This window comes from Eutrigla gurnardus, assembly GCF_963514095.1.
Source record: "Eutrigla gurnardus genome assembly, chromosome: 16".
Classification (NCBI taxonomy): domain Eukaryota; kingdom Metazoa; phylum Chordata; class Actinopteri; order Perciformes; family Triglidae; genus Eutrigla; species Eutrigla gurnardus.
This window is the reverse complement of record NC_139927.1, coordinates 16,928,346-16,944,328: the sequence shown is the minus strand read 5'-3', so window position 1 is coordinate 16,944,328 and position 15,983 is coordinate 16,928,346. Positions and strand designations below refer to the sequence as shown.

Genomic DNA, 15,983 nt, shown 5'->3' with positions numbered 1-15,983 from the left:
AATGTGACCACAATTCTATAAAATCAATTTCCATGATTTTTTTTTATTTTTTTTTATCTTTGCTTTGGTTTTTCCAACAACATAATAAGAGTGAAATACATTCGATGGAGGATGCCAAAATGCAAAAGTACAAAAGTTTGAATGTCGACCTATCATTTTTCACCCTGCCTCGCCACCCCACAAAAAGAAACAAATGAATGAAGCAAAACAGAATATTGAGTTACACATAAGCATTTCCATATATGTCAGACATGGTTGCCAAAGTTTATATAATTTACCTGAAGCACCACCCAGCATGTTATTTCATTTTAATTTATTTATTTATATAAAGGACACATTGATCAACATTTCTGTAAATGTGCCAGTGTTAGCCAGCAGGCTATGAATTGATTGTCAGTCCTATCGACTACTCAATCAACTAAATTGATCTGCTAAAATAAATAAATAGAATGAATCGTTTTGGCTTCACCAATAATCGATATAAATGCGTTTAATCGTATGAATCGCGATTCTTACTTATGATTAATGTTTTAATACATTTAAGACACTCTCTCCCCTGCCAGCATGTAGTCTACTGAAAATGTTAAAAATAACTGAGCAATGTTTAATTACATTTTTGTATTCAGCATAAAATATTATGCAGGACTACTTTTTTATAGAATAAATATGTTAAATAAATAATTCTGTGGTCTGTTTATTTTTTTCACCTTTGATAGAATACAGATAGTCTCACTCGCATTATTGCATGTTTATTTCATGGATATAGAATTTTTGAATTGAATTGTGATTTACAGAATCGAATCGAATCGTTAAAAAAAAAAAAAATTGTCCTTGAATCAAATCGCCAACTACTGTATCGTTAATTGAATCGCTGTGAAGCCAAAGATTCACACCCCTAGTAGTTGTGCATAAGGACTGGGTTAACTTCCAGAAGCCGCAAGCAAGCTATCCAATATGACTTGTTCATCATGAGTCTTGTCCAGCGTGACTCTCATTCAGGCTGTGCCTGAAGAACCAAAGAGCAGAAGAAGTTTTGCATGAGCACACGCCCCCCCCCCCTGATGAAGAACATGTTTTTGAAAGCCACTAGTATCACAAAGTCCACCCACTGAGCCAAGCAAGAAGGAGAGAGCTGCAGCTGCTGCTCGACGGAACGCTAAGACATAAGAAGGTATGTTTGTCAAGGCTATTTTGCTAGTTTATATGATTGTGGCATGTAAAAGCTGTTATTTATTTGATAGAAAAAAACTAAGAGTTTGTGGAATGTTCTGGATCTGGTCTTATCACTTTAAGGCCCCCAAAGAAAGTCTTGCTTTAAAAGGGGGTTCAATTCATTCTCGGGGTACAATTTGTAAAGAAGCTGCTCTGAAGTCTGGTGGTACCGCTGGTGCTTTTATATGCCAGGCGGCAGCAGGGTGAACAGGCTGTGTCTGGGTGGGTTTTGTCTTTTAATGTCCTTTGCCCTTTTCACAGACGGGCACCAATGATGTTCTGGGCTTTTTTTAGGCGCACTCACACTACACTCTTAGAAATAAGGGTTCCAATAGGGTTCTTTCACAAGGGCTGAGGTTCTACCTGGAACCATTTGCTTCTGAAAAACCCTTTCCCGAAGAAAGGGTTTTTCAAGGGTTCTTGGTAACACTAAGGGTTCCAGTAAGAACTATTTTGATCCAGAGAACCGTTTTTGGAAGAAAGAGTTCTTCAGGGATTGTTGAAAGCATGGGTATAAGATCCTGTGTCACCAGGGACACACTTACTGATAACACTTACCAATAATGGTGCAAAATACAATTCCTTGTGACTACTGATACAAATACTTTTCATATCCATTTTTTTGTTTATTTGTTCTTCTCCAGATCCTGTTGATCAAACTGCAACATAATTGCCCATCTTGGGATTTGAACACCTGCCACCCAGTCTAAAGTCACTGGCAGTAGTGACTGAGCTAACCTGCTAGCTGGGTGGAGTCATCAGGTCCACCATACTAGTCTATTACCTTACACATTCTAATCAGACATACAAATAATGAAACTGAAATGTTCTGTTACCAATTTATTTTCACAACCATTAATTATAAGAAAGCAAGACCTTCATCAGCCAATCTTGTTGACCCAGGCAAAGATTAGCTGTGACTGGGATTTTAACCCCCACCCTCCAAATCTAAAGTCTGTACCATTACCCACCGAGCTATCCTGCAGAACATGTAGAGCAGGGACTCCTCTGACTCGCCACACTCACTCACACAGCCAGGTTGTCCTTCATGTCAGTGGTCAGACAGAGGGAGCTGATCATGTGTCTGTTTAGCTCTGTCTGTACAATGTGAGACTTCTGCTTTTAGGTTGCAGGTTCAATTCCCATGTTGACAGATATCATACCTTACTGATTGCACTTCCAGACAATTAGCTCAGTTGGCTAGGAGCTGGTTCTTGGTGCCAGATGATGTGGGTTCAAGCCCCAACAAGGGTGATAATGGTAATACATTAAAATACCTGGTAGTCTTTGTGTAACAAATGTACAACATTTTAGAGTCATGGTAGATGATGTTTGACAAAAACATATCAGAATTTTTATCCCAAAAACAGATTTTTTTTAATTTTTTTTTTTACAGTGGTTTCAAATCTGCCTGCGCGACAGTGAATGGCTTACTCAATTTGTGAAGCCACAGTTGAGTTGCCATTTGCCAATTAGCTCAGTGTGATAGACAATGGTCTTTGGTTCCAGAAATTGTGGATTTCAGCCTCAACTGGTGCAAAATGTGCAACATTACAATGTCAACTGTCTTGCCTTCCTATTCTCCTGTTTGTTGCTCAGAATTGCCTAAAGTTGCCAAAAATAGTCCGGACCCGACCCATTGATGCGCAGCAGCTATAATTGTGTTTATTTTTTAAAGTTTAGTTACACTACTCCCTTCTTCAGGAGGAAATTGACACACAGCAAGGAAGCAGCCAAGGGAATTGAACCCTGGGTCCCTACAGCAAGGATATAACCCCTCTTTCTGGGGCATCTAAGTGAGCTATACTACTCACTGGACAAAGGCTTTTGAAAGTTTTTTACAAGTCACGTGATCTAGAGATACAGTTTGAAGTTGTAAGTTCAAGGCCTGGTTGATACAGAGTGACCATGTTAATGCCTACTGAGGTGATGTGGGCATTAGTGACAGACAATTAAACACTTATTTTACAGACAATTTTACTCATGTATTTGTCTCCTCCTCATACTTTTCCAAGATCGGCCTCATCCCATGGCTGCTGTACCCTGCTGACTGGCTTAGGCAAGTTGTGAAGCTGCACAAAAGTTCAGTGATAGAGGAAGGTCTTTGATGTCAGAGGCCAAGCCTTAACTGATGAGAAAATCATATTGTAACACTGACTTTGGGGCTACTACATCAGGGTTTGTTGATGCCGGGAATTGAACCTTGATCTCCCAGGGGAAAGGGCGAGGTTTGGTGTGTTGGGCCTGCGAGCTGGCGCAATGGCTGCTGTCATGTGTGAGTTAAGAGCTGGTTGCCCCATGGATTGCACCATATAGTCTGGTCTTCCCCCTCTACAAACCAGGTGTGACATACCAATAGTGATTACTGCGAACAGAACAGAACAGAACAAAGAAGAACAGAAGAGAGAGAGAACAGAAGAAACTTCAGAGAATCAAGGTGAGCTTGAGCTTATTTCTAAGAGTGTAGTTCATAGAGCCGATTTATGACTGGAAATACTGGTGATGACTGTGTACAGCAGGATTCTGGGTTGGGCTTGGACTTGTGGTGTGAGTGCTACCGCAGCAAAACTGCACCGGGAATTTATAGTAAAACAACACTAGAGGGGAGGAGGTGTGACTGCCAATCGAAAATACCTGGTCGGACAAAAAAGCCTAACAACCAGTTGCAGAGTGAGGTACTCAAGGCTAGTGTGGTGTAAGTGTATTTTCAAGATGTGTGAGGACTGAGTGGAGGGTGGTGGAGAAGGCATCCTCTGTGGATCTGTTGCTTCTGTATGCAAACTGACGAAGGTCCAGACTGCACTCTTAGAAATAAAAGTGCTAAGTAGAACCATATAAGGTTCTTCGGCTTGTCCTCATAGGAGAACCCTTTTTGGCTCCAGGTAGAACCTTTTATAAAGGTTCCACCTGGAACCCTTTTGGAAGGTTCTACCGAGAACCACACATAAAGGGTTATACCTAGAACTGTGTGTAAGGTTCCACCCAGAACCCCCCATGAGAGGTTCTACAAAGAACCCATACTGGGGATTCCACCAAGAACCCTTTCATTTTCCAAGGGTTTCATCTAGAACCCAAACAGGGAGTTCCACCCAGAACCCCTCATTAGAGGTTCTACAAAGAACCCACGCAGGGAGTTCCACTAAGAACCCTTTCATATTTCAAGGGTTTCATCTAGAACCTGCATAGGGAGTTCCACTAAGAACCCTTCGTATTTCAAGGGTTTCATCTAGAACCCACACAGGGAGTTCCACTAAGAACCCTTTCATATTTCAAGGGTTTAATCTAGAACCCACACAGGGAATTCCACTAAGAACCCTTTCGTTTTTCAAGGGTTTCATCTAGAACCTACAAAAGGAGTTCCACCAAGAACCCTTTCATATTTCAAGGGTTTCATCTTGAACCTGCACAGGGAGTTCCACTAAGGAACCCTTTCGTTTTTCAAGGGTTTTATCTAGAACCCACACAGGGAGTTCCACTAAGAACCCTTTCGTATTTCAAGGGTTTCATCTAGAACCCATACAAGGAGTTCCACTAAGAACCCTTTCATATTTCAAGGGTTTCGTCTAGAACCCACACAGGGAATTCCACTAAGAACCCTTTCATTTTTCAAGGGTTTCATCTAGAACCTACAAAAGGAGTTCCACCAAGAACCCTTTCAAAGGTTTTTACAAATAACTGTCTTGTCCTCTGAGGGTTCTATAAAGAACCATATTGTATTCTACAGATCAGTTTAGTTCATATTATATTGTGGTCATTTATCATGTTGACATTGAACAAACATTCAAAACATTTTAATGAGGAAAACATTTATTTAAAGATAGTCCAACAGAACAGGCTGTGTAGGTCCCAGGGGAGAATAGGTCAAAAGTCAGCATAGGTCCAGTGGAATCAGCAACATGACAGGCCAGACCCATCATGCTGTCCTCAGTCGTGGATTTGTGTAATCTCCAGCAACCGTGACATGGCAGAAAGGGGAGATAAAAAAGAGTTTTAGTTCCATCAATCCAAGGTGCATTTACTGTGCCTTATTGTAAGCTATCTACAAACAATAAAATAATGCATGGTCCAATGTGAGGGAACCCCACAAAGTTTTCAAAATGTTACGTATTGTAACAATAATGGAAATCTCAGCAAAACCCTCTTTTTCAAGCCAATGGCACACTTCGACTTTCGTCCAAGCTGTGTAAGTCATTTCTACAAGAAAACAAACAAACAAGCAAACGAACAAAACATAACAAACAAATGCTTAGTCCACCTTTCACCATAAAAGTCCTCAGCTAGGGTCAAGCATGCTGAAATAAGATATTATATTTAGCTCACCTTGATTCTCTGAAGTTTCTTCTGTTCTCTCTCTCTTATGTTCTTCTTTGTTCTGTTCTGTTCGCAGTAATCACTATTGGTATGTCACACCTGGTTTGTAGAGGGGGAAGACCAGACCATATGGTGCAATCCATGGGGCAACCAGCTCTTAACTCACACATGACAGCCACCAGGGGGCCAGCTCCCAGGCCCAACACACCAAACCTCACCCTTTCCCCTGGGAGATCAAGGTTCAATTCCCGGCATCAACAAACCCTGATGTAGTAGCCCCAAAGTCAGTGTTACAATATGATTTTTCCATCAGTTAAGGCTTGGCCTCTGACATCAAAGACCTTTCTTTATCACTGAACTTTTGTGCAGCTTCACAACTTGACTAAGCCAGTCAGCAGTGTACAGAAGCCATGGGATGAGGCAGATCATGGAAAAGTATGAGGAGGAGACAAATACATGAGTAAAATTGTCTGTAAAATAAGTGTTTAATATTTTTCACTAATCACTAATCCACACATCACCTCAGTAGGCATTAACATGGTCACTCTGTATCAACCAGGCCTTGAACTCACAACTTCAAACTGTATCTCTAGATCACGTGACTTGTGACAAACTTTCAAAAGCCTTTGTCCAGTGAGTAGTATAGCTCACTTAGATGCCCCAGAAAGAGGGGTTATATCCTTGCTGTAGGGACCCAGGGTTCAATTCCCCTGGCTGCTTCTTTGCTGTGTGTCAATTTCCTCCTGAAGAAGGGAGTAGTGTAACTAAACACAATTATAGCTGCTGCGCATCAATGGGTCGGGTCCGGACTATTTTTGGCAACTTTAGGCAATTCTGAGCAACAAACAGGAGAATAGGAAGGCAATACACTTGACATTGTAATGTTGCACATTTTGCACCAGTTGAGGCTGAAATCCACAATTTCTGGAACCAAAGACCATTGTCTATCACACTGAGCTAATTGGCAAATGGCAACTCAACTGTGGCTTCACAAATTGAGTAAGCCATTCACTGTCGCGCAGGCAGATTTGAAACCACCGTAAAAAAAATATATATCAGTTTTTGGGATAAAAATCCTGATATGTTTTTGTCAAACATCATCTACCATGACTCTAAAATGTTGTACATTTGTTTCACAAAGACTACCAGGTATTTTGATGTATTAACATTATCACCCTTGCTGGGGCTTGAACCCACATTGTCTGGCATCAAGAACCAGCTCCTAGCCAACTGAGCTAATTGTCTGGAAGTGCAATCTGCAAGGTATGATATCTGTCAACATGGGAATTGAACCTGTGACCTAAAAGCAGAAGTCTCACATTATACAGACAGAGCTAAACAGACACATGATCAGCTCCCTCTGTCTGACCACTGACATGCAGGAGCTGTCAACCTGGCTGATGAAGAACTTGCTTTCTTATAATTAATGGTTGTGAAAATAAATTGGTAACAGAACATTTCAGTTTCAGGTCTGCCATTATTTGTATGTCTGATCAGAATGTGTAAGGTAATAGACTAGTATGGTGGACCTGATGACTCCACCCAGCTAGCAGGTTAGCTCAGTCACTACTGCCAGTGACTTTAGACTGGGTGGCAGGTGTTCAAATCGCAAGATGGGTAATTATGTTGCAGTTTCGATCAACATGATCTGGAGAAGAAGAAAAAAAATGGATATGAAAAGTATTTGTATCAGTAGTCACAAGGAATTGTATTTTGCACCATTATTGGTAAGTGTTATCAGGAAGTATGTCCCTGGTGACACAGGATCCATGCTTCCAACAATCCCTGAAGAACTCTTCTTCCAAAAACGGTTCTCTGGATCAAAATAGTTCTTACTGGAACCCTTAGCGTTACCAAGAACATTTTAAAACCTTTTATTCAGGAAAGGGGTTTTAAAGGGTTCTCTCGATCAAAATGGTTCTTACTGGAACCATTAGTGTTACCAAGAACCCTTGAAAAACCCTTTCTTCGGGAAAGGGTTTTTCAGAAGCAAATGGTTCCAGGTAGAACCTCAGCCCTTGTAAAAGAACCCTATTGGAACCCTTATTTCTAAGAGTGTGGGAAAATGTTTTTGATGTGTTTTAGAAGCAGTTTCTCATCAACAGGGACAATGGTTGCCGTCTTGAAGCAGGTGGGAACACTCTCCTGTGACAGTGATGTGTTGATAACGCCAGTGATGACATCAGCTAGCCGGGTGATCACGTGTTATTTCTACCTTGGGCATAGGAAGCAAAAAAAAAAAAAATGTGGGTGGAACAATTTAAATGGGGGGACTGGGGGTGATTAGAGTAGATGTCATTTGCTGTATTGTGATGCCTTTTTATATGGTTTGATATGTTTATCCGGCTGTAGCATGAGAAAGAAATAGATTACATTTTGTAAAGTGGTTGGCTATTGTCAGATCACATATTTGAAAATATTAAAAGGCTTAAAGTACAGAAATTGATTCCATGCCTAATTCGGAGGATCTATTTTCTATTTATGTGTGGCTCATTCCTTACATATTATATTCGGGAGCAGTCGTTGTTATACCATGTAAACGGGATGGGGCTGTGCACACAGCCCTGGGGGGTTCCGGTGTTCAACACTAGAGGGAAGGAGGTGGCAGCGTGGCCAGATTTCGTTAGTGATATCTGTGTTGAGGTCTCTCGCTTTTCCTCCTTTTCCAGGGCCTGCTGTTATCTAAAGCCGAGCTGGCAATGGCATACTTAAGATGTCGATAACGTATAAATTGGGCAGTATAGGCTGCAGTGCACACAGATTGAGTATCTAGTAGGCAGTACGCTGGTATGCAATTCCAAACACACTCTTGTGCATAAGTGTTTGTTTTGGCTCGTGTTCAGTTCAGGTTCACTCAATGATTATGTAACTCCTCAGTTATTCTGTGTTTAACTCTATTAAACAGTCACAGGATTCAACTCCACTGCATATTCAACAGGCCATTTTGGACTTCAGCTCCAGATCGACCACAGGAGGAGTGTGAAGTCCGTTCAATGTAAAGCAGACTTTTGTCATATCCCACTGATCCGTGGTGTGCTGAACTGTACAGACGTGTGTCTTGGTATCTTCAACAGCAAGAAATTGAATCACCGGAGCCATGACAAACTTTGATGACCTGCTGGAGGAGGCTGGCGCTTTCGGACGCTGTCAGAAGCGTATCTTTGCGATGTTGTGTCTGTTGGCATTACCTTTTTCGGGCGCGTACGTGGGCATCGTCTTCCAGGGTTTCACCCCGGATCACTGGTGTCGGGACCCCGCGGTGGTGGAGAGGAGGAAGGCGTGTGGATGGAGCCTGGAGGAGAGTCTCAGGCTGACGGTGCCTCGGGACAACAGCTCTGGAGAGCTGCAGCACAGCAGCTGTGATCAGTTCGAGGTGGACTGGAACACCACGACGCTCACGTGTGACACAAAGGAACTGGATGTCAGTGATGTCCCTTTTACCAAGTGCAAGGTGAGACCTCTGAGTCAGCAGCCTGTTAGCTTAGCAAAGAGACCATAAACCGCTAAGGTAACACTAATGTCACATCTGGCCAAACCTTTTTGATTGTGGGCCATGTACAGAAAACCATAAGCCAAACAATAGTAAATATAGTTTTCAACCAGTATTTCTGTATCTTTCAAATTTAGATTAATTAAATAAGTTGGAGATCTAATACAGCATGGCCCGAGTACCTACTTAAAGTCCCAGTCGGCGAGAGAGAGAGAGAGAGAGAGAGAGAAGAGCCTTTTTCAGAAAGTTAATAAATGGTAAATGGTAAATAATAAGCATATTCACCAAAATGTCTGACTATTCTTTTATCGCAGCACATTTCAGGAATTGGGTTTTCATTTCTTTCAACGTGTCTACTTGTTTGACCCTGAAGTTATGTAAATATGTGCTTCTTGCTTTCATGTGATAAAATCAGTACTTTTTTAGCCTTGTGAGAAATATAAAACTCTCTGGCATTGATTCTCAGGAGGTCGGCAGCATACATTATTTTTCAAAAGAGCACCAAAGAATTAGTATCATTAGGTCCGTTTGGAAGGGCTCCTTCCTTTCTAAGACTGATATGTAAGCATCCTTTCACCACCTGTACTAAATGCACTGTGTTGATTTTGTCTTTCAGGATGGCTGGGAGTATCAGTACAAAGGCAGGAAGTCATTTGTCACAGAGGTGAGAAAGATCATTTGAATGCATTTGTGCTTCAAATTAGGGTTGATTTCAGTCGCTAAACGAAACTCAATGAGTAGTCACATTGTGCACATGTATTGTAAGTCAAATCACAGTCACTGCATCTTCTGAATAGCAAAAAATAATAATTTAATAGTTTATTGTACAGACATAAAGAGATCCTGCGTGAAGAAATTTAACTTTTGGCTTTTTCCTTTTGGTCCCAGTTTAACCTTGTGTGTTCAGATGGATGGTTAGTGGATATGTACCAGTCCACTCTCAATATGGGCTTCCTTGTTGGCAGCTTCGCTTTCGGTTTCCTTGCCGACAGGTGAGGCATTGAATGATTGTTACAACCACCTCATCTTATTAGCTGCGTTGACTTCACTGACACGCTTTTTCTGTTTCGTATGTTAAAGCCTTCAATCATATTTGAAACTAGTCCAACACAAAATGTCATTAGCAAGTACCGCACGTAGAAGAATGTGGCGATGTGGTCTGAGACATTCTGTCATGATTCTCTGATGTTAAAATTACACATTTTCTATTTTAAGGGGAGACACTTAATGCGCTACACATTTTGAGATTTTGGGGCAATTTTGCTGCCATAACAACTTCTTTTGAATTAGTGCAAAGAAAAAAAAAACAAATATATTTTGGTGTTTATTTTATTGCTTTGCATCTCTGCATTCCGCCTTAATTCACCAAGATGTAGCATTAAATGCCTCATTTGCATATAAACTTCAGTCAACAGGGGTAATTTCATGGTGATATCTATTAGCTAAATGTTTTACCCTATCCAGTTGGAGAGTCTCTCAAAAATTCTCTAAGCTTCTCTTATTTTGAAATGAATCCTGACCTAATGTCTGTCTTTGTGCAGGTTTGGGAGGAAAATGAGCTTCCTGTTTTCCAACATGCTGTCTGCGATGTCGGGGATTGCGCTGGCTCTGGCTCCAAACTACATCGCCATCCTGGTGCTGAGGTTCATCCTTGGCACCGTATCCAAAGGAGGCTGGGTGTCCTCATATGTGCTGAGTAATTTTACCACACTTAAGTCTTTTCATGTGGACAATGCAAGGAAAAATTTGTGGAAATAAGTTCATGTAAAAGTCAAACTTAATTAACAAAGTGTTTAAGTGATTTCTTTATGACCTTTCTGTGTCCATGTCAGTGTTTCTGCAACAGTTTTTCTTTCTTTTTGGTGAAATCACCTCAGTTTGCACACATTTCCTGTCTCTCTCAGTCACAGAGATTGTCGGAGTGGAGTACAGACGGACGGTGGGCATATTGTTCCAGATGTTTGTCAGTTTCGGCATCCTCATCCTGCCTCTGTTTGCCTACTTCATCACCGACTGGCGTTGGCTGCAGGTCGTCGTCACCATTCCCAACGTCCTCCTCCTGTCCTACTACTGGTGACAACGCTTGCATTCTGTTTAAGAATGTTGGCCGATGATTTGGTTGTGGTCATCATCCTGTCCCTAACACTCCTCCGTATCTGCTTTTATGTACTTTATCATGATAAAGAACACATGAGTTGTTGAACATCCTTCATTATTACACTTGAAATGTTGAATAGTAGTTTGCCTGCCGCAATATAAGGGGGTCCCAGGGGAGGATGTCAAGAACCACATTAGACTAAGACAGACACCAACCTGAGATCGTCCATCATCAGTAGGTGCATTTGTGAGCAGTTGCTGACATTTCTGCGTCTGTCGAACGTTTTCTGTCTCAGGTTTATACCAGAGTCTCCGAGGTGGCTCATCTCGCAGAAAAAGACTTCGGAAGCTTTGAAGATCACCAACGCTATAGCCAAGGAGAACAGGAGGACGCTTGCGAACTCTGAGGTAAATCCATTCAGCTCGATTCCTTCAGAAAGCACAGAGCTACTTCTTTTCAGTATCATATCGTGATCCACAGTGTCGAATCATTTGCACTGAGATCCTAACTGGATTAGTTGTTTTAGACACTGACTGATGAGGAGGGCGACTCCCCCTCTGCCTCTTTGCTGGACCTGTTTAGAACTCCAAATATGAGAAAACACACTTTCATCTTCATGTTCAACTGGTGAGACTTAAAATCTCAAATCAAAGATTTGTAGGCCAAAAAGAAAATGAATAAAATGTTCAGCTTTTGAATCTTCTGGTTTCCATCGCTTCAGGTTTGCATCCGCTGTGGTTTATCAAGGCCTTGTGATGCGGGTCGGTATGACGGAGGGAAACATCTACATCGACTTCGTCATCTCTGCCCTGGTGGAGTTTCCTGCTGCCTTGCTCATCCTTTTCACCATTGAACGTGTGGGCAGACGCATTCCCTTCTTCTCCGCAAACATCGTAGCTGGAGCTGCCTGCATCATCACCGCCTTAATTCCTGAACGTGAGAATCCATCTTAGTCAGCATCAGCGGTACAAGTTATAAATCTGATAAGTGTTGTGCTCATGCTTTGGACCAGATGTTCTATCTAAAGCATAGGTAGAGATTAAGCTTCCTGCAAATGCCGTTTTGTGTCTGTGCCTCAGACATGTTCTGGTTCAAGACGGTGGTGGCCTGCATCGGTCGGCTGGGGATCACCATGGCCTTTGAGATGGTGGTGTTCGTGAACATTGAGCTCTACCCGACGTATGTCAGGTGAGGTCAGACTGATACACTCTACTTGGATCCAACACGTTTTCACTCCCAGCTTGTCAAAAGCGCGATCCTACTCGAACGGCGATGCTCTCGGCTCTCGCGTTTTGGGGCATGTCAAGGACAGACGCTCAAGTGTCCTTTCAAAATAAACTTCCAACGTAGGCTTAATTTTTTGGTTTACTTGCACAATATGAAATGTGATTAATATACAATATGTTTGTTACATAACTGGCCTTAGTAAAGAACGGAAGTTAAGTAACAAAATGACGGTAAAATAAGTCAACGCTGATGTCACTTGGGACAGGCACAGTAGTCTACTGAGTGAAAGTCCTGTGGTTGTTTCCCCTGTCTATCCTCAAGCTCCCAACCGACTTTCTCACTCCTTATACTATTCCAGTTGCTCTGACCATCTAATAGTGACGTGTATGGGTTTACATTAGTTGTAGTTGAATGCCTGGTGTGCCGGGACGGTAGAGTACTTTGCTGCGTCGGTATCAGACGCCGAGTCGGGAATGAGAAAAGACTGCTGTAATTTACAGTATAATTACTAAAAGTTGCATTTTCTGGATACAGGAACCTGGGAGTATCAGTGTGTTCCACTCTGTGTGATGTTGGAGGTATCATATCTCCCTTCCTGCTCTACAGACTGGCTGTCATCTGGCAGGAGCTGCCACTCATCATCTTCGGTAAGCGACACGGTCACGAACGTGAGGCGAGGGGTATATATGTAGTAAAATTACATGTTGTGTGTACTCTATCCTTGTCTCTATCCTTGTCTTCCTTTGTTTACATGTTTGCCATGTATAGTCCAGGAGGTTCTGAGAATTAAAGCCAATTCACAAGAACCTTAAACTTGCACTCTTTCTAATGACCACCAGGGGGCGACTCCTCGGAGTACTTTGGAAACATTTATGGTCTCAAACTTAAGTTTCAAGTCTTCTTCAATATAGCATGATGTTCATTTAGTAAACGATGGTCCATTTAGAGTCAAATAGATGATAAAGCAGGGTATGCTTTAAAGCGTGGCTACCTTGTTATTGACAAGACACTACCACGTCGTTGTCTGGTCTGGTGACGTCATGGTGACTACGTCAATTCAATTCAATTCAATTTTATTTATAGTGTCAAATCACAACAGAAGTCATCTCAGGACACTTAACACATTGAGCAGGACTAGAATACGCTCAAAATTTCAAGAGTCACGTCCACTTCCTACATGCAGGCCTTGGTGTAGTCTCACATAACTAACACTGGTCAGGTGATCTGGTGCTCCAGGATCAAAGGGAAGAGAATTGTTTGGGATGGGGACACACTTTTAGAGCAGATCCTACACTGGAGGAGAAAAGACATTTAGCACTTTCTATGGTTGCAGCTCATCCATGTCAAGAGATTTTTAAAGATTATAACAAAGCAGAGGCCTTTAAATTGACCCAAGGCAGAATTCCCAATTCACGTCCATTGATTTAATGTTTTTAGGGGGTATGAGGATTATTTGAGTTGACTACTGCCTCTACAAGAAAGGCCTGTTTTTCTCTTTTCTCACACTTTCCCAAGGACGATCTCATAGATCAAAATGTTGTCCTGAAAAGAGAAAAAGAGAAATACAATATTTATTTGTTTTTTTGAGCCAGATCAGTCTTGATAGTGTTAAAAGCTGACGTACACTGGTAATGTGAAGTGGGGCAAGATTGAGATGTTAATTTATTTTGCAGTTTATTGGGGTATCCTTTTACAAAATGATTCTATGTAGGAATGTATAGCATCTTTAAAAGATGAGATGAGATGCTACCTGTTGCTGTACTCAGATAAAAGATTTTGGCTGGGTTGCATGAACAAGGATTTGATCTAAGATTAGTTCTCCTCAGAGTTGATCATAACTGGGTTTAAATGAATGTATCTCTGTTTAGTAAATCAAATTTTAAAACAAAATTAAAAACTATTAAATATATGGTGCTTGCTTACCCAAATAAAAATAACTAAATGTGCGTCGGGACCTTAGAAGACAAAGACAGATGACTGTTCATTGACTGCTCTGTATTACTTAAAAGATCACTTTGTAGGATTTATAATTTATTTAATAAAATATTTTTAACTGTGTTTTCATTTGAATATAACCAACATTCTTAGAATCACTGTGCTATCGTTACCTTAAAATAAGCTGTTTATATCTACGCATCTGGTCCTCTTAGGAGTCAGCCATGTTGCCCCGCCATGTTTCTACAGTAGCCCAGAACGGACAAACCAAACACTGACCTTTCTTGCTGTTGTTATCTGAAAGCTTCCACAGTTCTACAACACGTTTGGAAACAGAGGGTGTGCGTTGGGTGCAATATGCAACCTCACCACTAAATGCCACTAAATCCCACACACTGCTCCTTTAACAAACGTCACATTTGTTATTCTGTTATTTAGCCTTATGTTACTCATGATGGCTCGGCAGAGAAGCTTTTATTACTCCTCGTTTGAGAAAAACTTGTTGGCCGAATTAATTGAGCAATATGGCAAAATTATTGAAGACAAAAAAACAGTCTGTTCTTCTTGTTTGGTGCCATAAACGCAAGGTTCCTTACAGTTTTACCATTCTAAAATGTTTTGTTGTGATTTCTCTGGGTTGAGTAACCTTTACTTTGTTCAAGGAACTTGATTCATTTTGCTCAATCTCAGAACAGCAAGCATTAAAAAAGTTTAACATCATGTTTAAGTGTAAGTTTGAAGTTGATACTGGATCACATTTAAATTGGAGTTTTTATGCAACAGAATTAAATTTAATCTGGGTTTGTAGTAAAAACTAAACCAGCGTTTAAAAGAGAGCTTTCTTAATTTTAGGATACTTTTTAAGTTTGATGCAAGATGATATAAAATTAAAAAAGGGATTAAATATTCATTCTTGTCGGTGCAACCAAACCTAAATATTTTTCTTCATGCAGGAGTGGTCGCGTTCATAGCTGGAGGGTTGGTGTTGTTGCTGCCTGAAACCAGAGGACTTCCTCTCCCTGAGACCATCGATGACGTTGAGTATCCGAACAGGTGAAGAATCTCTCAAACACTCCCCAAAATGTTCATCACTCAAAACAATGCATTGGGGATGATGAACTATTAATGCTGCATTAATATAAAGTGGCACTAATTTAAACTAGTTTAATGTTGGGTAATCACATATTTAGCAATACTTCATAATAGCTTAAGAATATATGAAAAACAGCTGAAAATAAAAATGCAACACTTGTTGTGTTCAGCCCCTTTCCAACATTGGCAAACATGTTCATAGTAGTAATTTTATAAAGTAATCGATGCCCTAATTTTAAGTAAAAAAAGAATTTCAAAGGAATTACATGTCAATCAAATTTATGTTTACCGATACGTGTCAGAGAGATGATCTCTTAATGAGTTATTCACCTTTATCAAATATGGTCTGTGGGAATGAATGTATTGTTAGTGTTTCCTTTTACTATTAATAATATAATATGTGTTTTGTTCCCAGGAAAAAGGGGGATGTAGTGGACAATCTACAAATGAACAAACTTTTAAACACAGACATGTCAAACAACAAGGAACCAAAAACTGTGTGACTTAAAGGATGAGTGGGTGATTCTATTCAGAAACACTTTCTGTTAATACTTGAAATCATAACATACCAATAGCAATTAATAAATTAAATGCTCTGACATAAAAAAAAAAAAAAAG

At 40.7% G+C, this 15,983-nt stretch overlaps 1 protein-coding gene across 1 annotated transcript; it reads left to right on the top strand.

The window, feature by feature from the left end:
* Positions 1 to 817: 817 nt before the first annotated feature.
* On the top strand, positions 818 to 15,907 carry LOC311026456 (solute carrier family 22 member 2-like). Its single transcript, XM_084030027.1, has 13 exons — positions 818 to 1,171; positions 8,462 to 8,974; positions 9,630 to 9,677; positions 9,902 to 10,005; positions 10,555 to 10,709; positions 10,918 to 11,086; positions 11,407 to 11,518; positions 11,638 to 11,738; positions 11,833 to 12,047; positions 12,191 to 12,299; positions 12,873 to 12,985; positions 15,227 to 15,326; positions 15,781 to 15,907. The coding sequence occupies exons 2-13, from the start codon at positions 8,621 to 8,623 to the stop codon at positions 15,866 to 15,868; spliced, it is 1,668 nt and encodes a 555-aa protein (XP_083886153.1). The 5' UTR covers positions 818 to 1,171; positions 8,462 to 8,620; the 3' UTR covers positions 15,869 to 15,907.
* The last annotated feature ends 76 nt before the right edge of the window (positions 15,908 to 15,983 follow it).

What these genes read in the sequence shown, in the direction of transcription:
- LOC311026456 (XM_084030027.1), top strand. Translation starts at nt 8,621, where the DNA reads ATGACAAACTTTGATGACCTGCTGGAGGAGGCTGGCGCTTTCGGACGC. An exon ending in TCCCTTTTACCAAGTGCAAG is followed by an intron (nt 8,975 to 9,629) that starts GTGAGACCTCTG and finishes TTTGTCTTTCAG; the next exon opens with GATGGCTGGGAGTATCAGTA. An exon ending in GGACGCTTGCGAACTCTGAG is followed by an intron (nt 11,519 to 11,637) that starts GTAAATCCATTC and finishes TAGTTGTTTTAG; the next exon opens with ACACTGACTGATGAGGAGGG.